The 9,166-nt window shown below is 49.8% G+C and overlaps 1 protein-coding gene across 1 annotated transcript; it reads right to left on the bottom strand.

Annotated features, from left to right (window-relative positions):
• Positions 1-2,005: 2,005 nt before the first annotated feature.
• LOC131194967 (uncharacterized) lies at positions 2,006-7,396 on the bottom strand. Its single transcript, XM_058176596.1, has 2 exons — positions 5,722-7,396; positions 2,006-5,547 (listed from the first exon to the last, which is right to left on the bottom strand). Exons 1-2 carry the CDS (start codon positions 7,394-7,396, stop codon positions 2,006-2,008), a joined length of 5,217 nt encoding a protein of 1,738 aa, XP_058032579.1.
• Between the last annotated feature and the right edge of the window lie 1,770 nt (positions 7,397-9,166).

The raw sequence follows: 9,166 nt of genomic DNA, 5'->3' as shown, positions 1-9,166 counted from the left end.
CCCATATATACCTAAACCATAGGAACCTTCCCAAGTCTTGGTAGGGGTGCAGGTGAGTTTAACAGGATTACATTTGTTTCTCTGGCAATTGCTGGTAGCCACTCCTGTTTCTAGTTTACATTTCTGGTTTCCTGATGGTGGATCTCCAGACCACATAATGACACAAGACCAGTAGGGGCAAAAGCTATACGTGTCCCGTTCGTAACAGTTCTCATTACTACGACACATATATTTCTTTTCTAACATATAGCTCCGTTCCCACTGTATGTCGCCACAGGTATATTTGTAACAATTGCGATTGATGGCCATACATGCATCAAAACTGAGCTCTACTTGGGTGTTCAATGACCGGAACTCTGTTTTGTTCAACAGCTCTTTTCTCCCACATTCGGTAGTATAAAGGGCCATTTCATATATCATTATACTTTTGGCTTCAGCCGGGTTATAACAGTGCACTACCCCATTCATTTGGCACATGTGATAAATGGTTTTCTCCACCTGGCATGTGGGTGGTGTGTGTGTCAGACAACCATCCGGTTTTCTGGTATGGTATATGAGGGTGTTTGACACCTTCTGTCCCTGAATCGTAACTCTAATACACGGGCTACAGTCCTTAGTTGAGACGGCCTTGGGGTGCCTTGGTGGCCTCTCCGTAACCATACGTGGCTCAAGGTGCCTAGGTGGTGGCCTTCCTGGCTTTGTTGCTGTGGGCTTTGACCCCTGCTCTGGGGTTGTGAGGGGGGCTCTTGCCGAAGGGCCTGGAACATCCTGCTGACGTAGCCAAGGGCGCTGTATGCTAGTATTATATCGAGTAGGTGGAAACAACTTAAAACACACAATACCCTGTGGCCCCCGGCATCTATGGTAGGAAGAGACTACCCTTTGGCCGTAGGTACAGCAGGTCAGGTTGTACTGCGTACATTCCTTAGGTATCCCATATTGTAACTTAATTTCTCCTTGCTCTCCTATGCATTCAGTACACTGAAGAAGTTCTCTCTTGGTTCTTCCCCGTTTACTTGTTTTACCACGCCTGCCCCGGCCGTCATTTACTACCAGGGCATGCTCTTGGGGATCTACGTGGAGGATGCACGTACCATCCCAACCTGGTTTGAGCTGAGTGACTGCGGTGATACGCTCCCACCCCCACAGCAATGGAGGTCCACAATCCAGTTTAACGGGTACTAATTCCTTATACGGGGCCTTCGCGCACATCCCTTTTCTGAGGACATATCCCACATACCGACAGGCCTCTGGATTGACAGGCTGTCTGACCCGACAGGCTTCCATGGCAATTCTGTCAAATACTCGTGGGTATCGGCAAGGATGCGGCAGAATGCCTGCCCAGCATTCAGGCGTAAAGGTCAGTGGTGGATGACCTCCGCACTCCCCCGTTCCTATAGCGTAGGACCTAATGATACGGGGTCTTTCCTCTGGGGGGCTCCATTGACCCACGTTACGGACACACACATCATTGTTCTCGGCTAAGACTAGAACCATAAACAATAGTAGCAGCTGGTTGACCTTCACCCTGATGCCTGTTGGCAATGCGTTGGGAATATGCTGCTCTAACTGTTGGGCACATTTTAAGAGTATAGTAGGTGGGATCTCCCACCACCAAATAGTGTCCCAACACATCCTCTATGATCTTGATATCACACTGTAGAGTACAGCCGGTACACAACACACAATCAATACAGTGGGAACAACAACAACAACCACAAAGACACGTGCAAAACCAACACATGGAAGGCCAGATCCAATCTTCTCCCGTGAGTCGAAGGTCAGCTTCCGGAGTGACCTATCAGGGGTTTTCACTGCTGTGCGTCGGAACTCTATTGCCGGTAAGAGTTCAGCAGAGCAGTCGCGGTGAGATGGCGTCTCAGGCTCCTGTAGTTCCCAGGTCCGTACCGCAAAATGTACACAAGACAGACAAATAGTCCAAGCACAACAATTGTAATAGCCAAATGAGCATAAAGCATTCGCAGGGCAATTTGGGGGTGAACTGTTACTTGCGGAGCGGCCTCGGTCTCAGATTGTATGGGTGTCCACCAGGTTGTACAGTCCATTGTTGGTCTGCTGCTTTCTTAACTCTAGTCCAATGTATCCATGATTTAGATTCAGCAATCTTAACAGCAAGAGGGGATGACATGATTACAACATATGGCCCTTTCCATCTCCCTTCTAACTGTTCCTTTTTCCAATGCTTCACCCACACCCTATCTCCAGGTTGGAATGAATGACACTGAGTGATGATCCTGGGTGGGGATTGTTCCAACACGTAGCTCCTTAGTTTTGTCACCTGTTTATTTAATTCCTGTACCATCTCCATGGTCCAAACACCCCCCTTATGTCCCAAATCTGGCCACCCAGCTAAGTTTCTTCTCAGCAACACCGGCGGCCGACCATACATCAACTCAAAAGGTGACAACTTATGTTGTCTTCTGGGTGCACTCCTGACTGCATACAGTGCTAAGGGCAAGGCGTCTGGCCACTTTAAGTGTGTTTCAGCACATATTTTAGTTATTTTCTCTTTTAGGGTTCTGTTCATTCTTTCTACTGTGGCGCCTCCTTGTGGGTGATAGGCACTATGGAATCGCCACTTTATCCCCACAGCTTGGGCTAAGGCCTGGTTTATGTGATGTACAAACTCCGGCCCATTATCTGAAGAGATAAAGGACGGGTTGCCAAACCGGGGTATCACCTCTTTTAACAATAGGCGGGCCACCTCCCGTGCTTGTTTTGATTTTGTCGGGAACGCTTCTGGCCAACCAGTATACATATCCACCATTACTAACATAGCTTTGTATAGGCCACATCTAGGCATATCGGTGAAGTCTATCATGATGGAATCCATGGGGAAATACGACTGGGGAATTGTTCCTGGAGGGATTATAGGACCTTGTCTAGGATTTACTTTAGCACATACTTCACATTGAGTTGTTACCCTTGCTACAATACCAGCTAACCCATCAATATAATAGTCTCTGCCTAGCGCAGTTTCAAGAGCGGTCTTTCCCATATGGGTAGTTTCATGAGACATTTGTACTAGAGGCCAGGCCGCTGAGGCTGGCACATATATTCTGCCATCACCTAAGGTATACCAGCCGTCCTTGAGGTCAGCTTTTAGGTCGTTTACTGCCTTTGCACATTCCGCCTGGGAGTATGAGGGCTTAATAGTGGGTGGGATAACACTTAAATCCTGGGCAATAAGAATGGACAGGTCTGGGGTGACGTCATCCCTAAGGGCCGCAGCCCGCGCCTCCAGATCAGCAGCTCTATTTCCAAGGGCTACCCTATCATCACCACGTTGATGTCCCTTGCAATGCATCACTGACACTTTCTTAGGTTTCTTTACTGCATCAATGAGATACTGAATCAGGTGTCCATGTTGAATGAACTTGCCTGCCGAATCTCTAAATCCTCTTTCCTTATACACTGCCCCATGGGCATGCAACGTTAAAAAGGCATACTTGCTATCTGTCCATACGTTCAACGTTTCGTCCTCTGCCCTGTTCAGAGCTCGTATCAAAGCCCATAGTTCAGCAACCTGTGCACTCCTCTTACTTCCCAACGGTCCACTTTCTATTACTCTACTGTCATCAACTATTGCATATCCTGCTACTCTTTTGCCCTCATGCATGTAACTGGACCCGTCGGTGTACCAGTTATACTTTGCGTTTGGTAAGGGGATGTCTGATAGGTCTGGTCTGGTGGAATATACATTATCCAACACATGCAGACAGTCATGTTCCAGGGTTGTCTCAATTGGTAACAGAGTTGCAGGGTTGAGACGCGTGGACACATGAAGTCTGACGTGTGGGTTTTCAATCATCATGGCCTGGTATTTCACTAGCCTCTGGTTACTGATCCACAGATGTCCTTTGTTATCCAACACCGATTGGACCGCATGTGGGGTGTTTATGTTAATGGGGCATGAAAACGTCAACTTATTACAATCCTGCAGCAATTCAGCTATGGCTGCTAAGACTTTCAAACAATGGGGCCACCCTTTCGCCACTCCGTCAAGCTGCTTTGACAGGTATGCAATCGGCCGTTGCCACGCCCCTAACTGCTGAGTCAAAACACCTAAGGCTATGTTTTGTTTTGTATCCACATACAGGTTAAAGGGTTTTTCCAGGTTTGGCAATGCCAACGCTGGAGCCCTAGTCAATTCCTTCTTTATCTCTTTGAATGCTCTGCTCTGTTCCTCAGTCCAGACAAACTCATCGGAGTTGCCCCCCTTCGTAGAAGCATAGAGGGGCGCTGCCAATAACGCGAAATTGGGGATCCAGATTCTACAAAAGCCTGCTAGCCCTAGAAAGCCTCGCAACTGTCTCCTTGTCGTGGGCTCTGCTATAGCCAACACTGCCTCCTTCCGTTCAGGGCCTAACGACCTTTTTCCTTGTTCAATGTCGTAGCCTAAATACCTCACCCGTTGCTTTACTAACTGAGCCTTGTTCCTCGACGCCCTATATCCACACTCTACCAAGAGAACAAACAAGGCTTTGGTGTTTTCCCAGCATAAGTCCTCAGTCTGCCCAGTAACCAGCACATCGTCCACGTATTGTAACACTGTGTCTCCCTTTTGTCTAGGTACATAATATTGTAAATCCCTTCCTAGTGCCGTTCCGAACAGGGTGGGTGAGTTCTTGAACCCTTGGGGTAGGCGTGTCCAGGTGTATTGTAGTTTAGTTCCCGTGGTCGGGTTTTCCCACTCAAATGCAAACAACGGCTGGCTCACGGGGTGTATTGGGATCGTGAAAAACGCATCCTTTAGATCTATGACCGAAAACCACTTGGCTTTAGGCGGGATCAGGCTTAGTAATGTGTATGGGTTCGGGACAGCCGGATGGATCGTCACTGTGACGTCATTAATAATCCTAAGATCCTGTACCGGCCTAAAGGAGACCCCATCCGGTTTCCTTATGGGTAAGATCGGGGTGTTCCAGGGTGACTGGATAGGGACCAAGATACCTGCCTTCAGGAATTTCTGGATAATTTCGTAAATGGCTGTGAGCGCTTCGCGCGAACACGGCCTTTGCCTTATGTGTACCGGTGTGGCGTATGGTTTCACTTCCACGATCACTGGCGGATGGTGAGCGGCAAACCCAGGAGGGTTATCTTCAGCCCACAGCTCTGGCACGTCAAACTCCTCCCACTTCCTGTCCTCTGTAACCTGCGCCACCATTAGCCTCCATACGGAGTCGGGATCGTGGCTGACAGTGATACTTTGTTTGCCCTCATTGAAAGATATGGTGGCTCCCAATTTGTTGAGCATATCCCTGCCCAGTAACGGGATAGGGCATTCAGGTATGTAGAGGAACTCATGTTGGAGTTTTGATCCCTTATAGGTGCATGTTACTGGCTGAAGGACCTGCCTTTCCACTACCTGGCCCGACACTCCTTGTACCCTTATTTGGTGTATCCCGGGTGCAGTGATCAAATTATTTACTACAGATCTCCCCGCTCCGGTGTCTACTAGGAACGTTGTCTGTTGGCCCCCAATATTCATAGTAACCAATGGCTCAGGCGGGGCCTGCTCCAAGCCTGGTCCCCGTCAGTCCGACCATCCTGTTCCAACTAGACCAATCTCTTCCACAGCCTCCGTACTTCCATACGCTCTGCCTCTTGGGCCCCTGACTCCTCGGCTACCAAACCCTCCTCCTCTTGGAGGGGATCGGGGTGGCGGTACTGGGACATAACCTCCTCTTCCCATCTCACCTCTGCCTCTTCCGGTTTGCCTAAACCCAGGCCTGTATCCCCTCATTCTGCGACTTGGCAATAACCGTCGCGGGCATTCTCTTTGCCAATGCCCTTCTGCTCCACAATGTGCACATTGGTTCGGACCCAGGGTCCGTCCTCCTTGCAGCGCCACTGCTAACAATTCCGTTTTCTTATGCATCCGAGCGTCCCTTTCTTTCTTCTCCACCTTGTCCCTATTCACATACACTTTCCTAGCCACTTCCAACAATTCAGTAGTATTCTTCCCTAGAGCTCCCTCTAGCTTTTGCAACTTCTTCCTGATGTCATCATAACTTTGCGCTATAAACCTTTCGTTAAGCATGCGCACATTCTCCGGTTGCCTTGGGTCGACCTGTGTATACAGCTCATACGCTTCGATCAGCCTCTGCAGAAAGCCTTCTGGGCTCTCATCTGCCCTCTGCATGATCAAGGAAGGCTTAGACATGTTGACCGGAGGCTTCCCCGCCCTTCTCAACGCTTCCACAGTCAGGTTTTGGTACTCTCTCAACTGCGTCATTTGATTTGCCTCTTTCGGATCCCATCCCGGATCCCGATCAGGGGCCCGAACCGCCAGTTCTGGTCCCACGTCCGCCATATTAGGGAATCGTTCCCTCATACACGCCCTAACCGCTGCTTTCCACTTCTCCCTCTCCTCAGGTGTCAACAGTGCATTCAACAACTGCTGCACTTCCTGCCAATTGGGATTATGAGTTTGCATAATGGTTTGAAACAGGTCAGCCATTTCCGTCGGCTTACTGGACAATGGCCCATAATGCTGTTTCCAATTCAGGAGGTCAGTTGTCGAAAAAGGAACGTACTGAAAGCACGGTCGGTACTCAACTACTCCCTGGGGATTCACTACTTGCTGATCCATCTGCCTTAACGGTGCCACAAACTCATCCTGGGCTGCAGCGGCTGCCGCCTCCGCCTTGGCGGCTGCTGCCCTGGTTGTTACCCCTACTGCTGTAGCCGCGGCTCCTTCTTCCTCGTTTTCCACTTCCGGGTCCTCTTCCACCCTCTCTGACTTTGGTGGTCTTCCCCTCTTTGACTGCTTTTTCGCTTTTGGGCGAACCACTGGCTCCCCATCGGCTCCCTCGGCCTGGTCATCGCCGTCCCCTACCTGCGGCTGAGGTGGGGGTGGCGCTCCCGGGTGCGGCGGGGGTGCATATGGCGGGGGTCTCAGGATAGTTTCCTCCTCCTGGGCCAATATCTGCTTTTTGGTATCCGATCCTTTTGTTTCAGATACTTTCACATCCTTCACTCGCTTAGTGACTACATCCAACCTTTTTCCTTTCCCTTTTCCCCGCGGGCGGGCTACACATAACCGGACCATCTCAGCCTGACACTGCAATAGGTCATCGGCCTGTTCATCCACTGCATTAGACCACTGGTCAATGTATGGGAACTGGTTTGGATATTTTTCCTCATTTGCCGCTATCAGGTTCCATAGGTCACTGATAGTCTGGCACTTAAATGAGCCCTCGGTTGGCCAGCCCGTTCCCAGGTGTGGCCACTGTTTTTGGCACAGGTATTTCAGGCGTTCTCTGGTCACCGGGGGGTAGGGAACCTTGTACTGCGTTTTGTTGAAATATTTCTCAAACCCTTTCAGCATGCAAGCCAAGGGAGTGCTTGGCGTGCTATTACCTCCACCCATCCTAACAACACTGCCAACGGCCCGTAGCGCCGGACGTTCCAACGGTCGCTAAGCGGAAACCGCGTTGGCTTAACCACCCACACAGCTTAACCGGACTTCGTTAGGACAACCGTCCCGAGTCCAGGGGGGTGATCGGGCCCCCTCTTCTGTCTTCAACTGAGACAGGCACACAAAACAGTTTACATATACTCGCCTGCGGCGTCTTCACACACACGTCCTGGCCAGGATTCGGTTCAGACCACCGTTCCTTCCCGCAGGGGTTCTTGGACTAGCCGTCAGCACCGTCGATCCCGCCGAGGTGTCACTGCCGTCTCCCGGAGGAAGGACCCCCGTGGCGCCTGGAGAATGTTCAGGAGTGACCCCTGGGTGGGCCCGAGGGGTCGGGCTGCCCTCAACGAGATGTCGTCTCGCTTAGCGTCCTGCCGCGGTCGCCACGAAGCTGTTGTAGAAGTGACAAGACACAAGCCAGCTCCTCTGGGAAGGAAGGGTTTATTATATGCGCAGGTTCAAGTACAGAACAAGGCTGTAAGTCTGAACAACTTAGGGGATTTCCAGCAAGGCTTTATATACCTTATGGCTACGTGTAAGCAGCAAATACATCGTCTCAGCATGTTACATTCCATATATGGGTATAATTCCAGGAATAACAGAAATAGGGAACTGATACTATATCAGGGGGTCACATAAACATGTTTACCATTATTGCAAAGTACATTTTCTGCAGAACAGCAGGATGTGGTTATCCGAGCTTAGCACATTTCTGGGTGGTACATGGGTATATGGTCTATTGAGCAAGCATCTTCTCTGTTACCGCTGACAAGCCTTTTTATTTGCTTGACCAAAGATGTCTCTAGGGCCTGCAGACACAGGCCCGAACACAGGCCTGCCTGTTAGGGTCTCAGGTTACGTTAGCAACCCACCTTACCACCACTGCTTATACCTCGTAATATTTACTCATATATATGTTTATATACTATATAATCTTTTGTATGATGTTGTGACAAATTAATTAATTAATTTAAATTAACATTAAAACCTAAGGACACATGGGGAGGGAGGGGGAGCAGAGTGGGAGGAGGTGGGATCTGTTGTTACTCAATCAACCACCTCCACTGAGCTGTTCCCCCAATGGGGCCCCAATCCAACTGGCAAGGCCACATCTTTAGGTCCTAATGAAAGGATAGGAGGTTGGAGCCAACCTCACATCGGGGGAAAGATGTTCCAGAGGGCAGGAGCAACAGCAGAGAAGGCCCTCCTCCTGGACCACACCAGATGGAATAGTCGGGCCTATGGAACCCGCAGCATGCCTCCTCTGCCAGCACGGGTGGGATGGGCCAATCCTAGTGGGGTGAGATGGTCTCTCAAGAAACCTGCACCCATTCCATAAAGCAGGGGGTATCAAACTGGCGGCCCACGGGCTGGATGCATCACATGCAGGCCACTCCCACCCCAGCTCTGCAAAGGGAAAAAACATTGCAATATGTGATGCCATGAGTTTGACACCCATGCCATAAAGAGCTTTAAAAGTGATCACCAACGCCTTGAATTACACGCGGAAACAGACTGGGTGCAGCTTGTTGTGTTACTGGAGTTATTCTAGGGGCGCCCAAATCTGCTCATGCTGCCACACTCTGCATGTCTCATCCTTGTGAAAACAGCAAAGATAGTTTGGTCAGGAAAACAACAACAACAATGAAAACATTTTTGAAGGACCGGAAACTTTATATAGATTTTTTGTTGTTGAAATTGATGATCTATAGATTTGAGAAT

Source organism: Ahaetulla prasina, chromosome 3 (assembly GCF_028640845.1).
Source record: "Ahaetulla prasina isolate Xishuangbanna chromosome 3, ASM2864084v1, whole genome shotgun sequence".
In the NCBI taxonomy this organism is placed as follows: Eukaryota; Metazoa; Chordata; class Lepidosauria; order Squamata; family Colubridae; genus Ahaetulla; species Ahaetulla prasina.
This window is presented reverse-complemented; position numbering and strand designations above follow the sequence as displayed.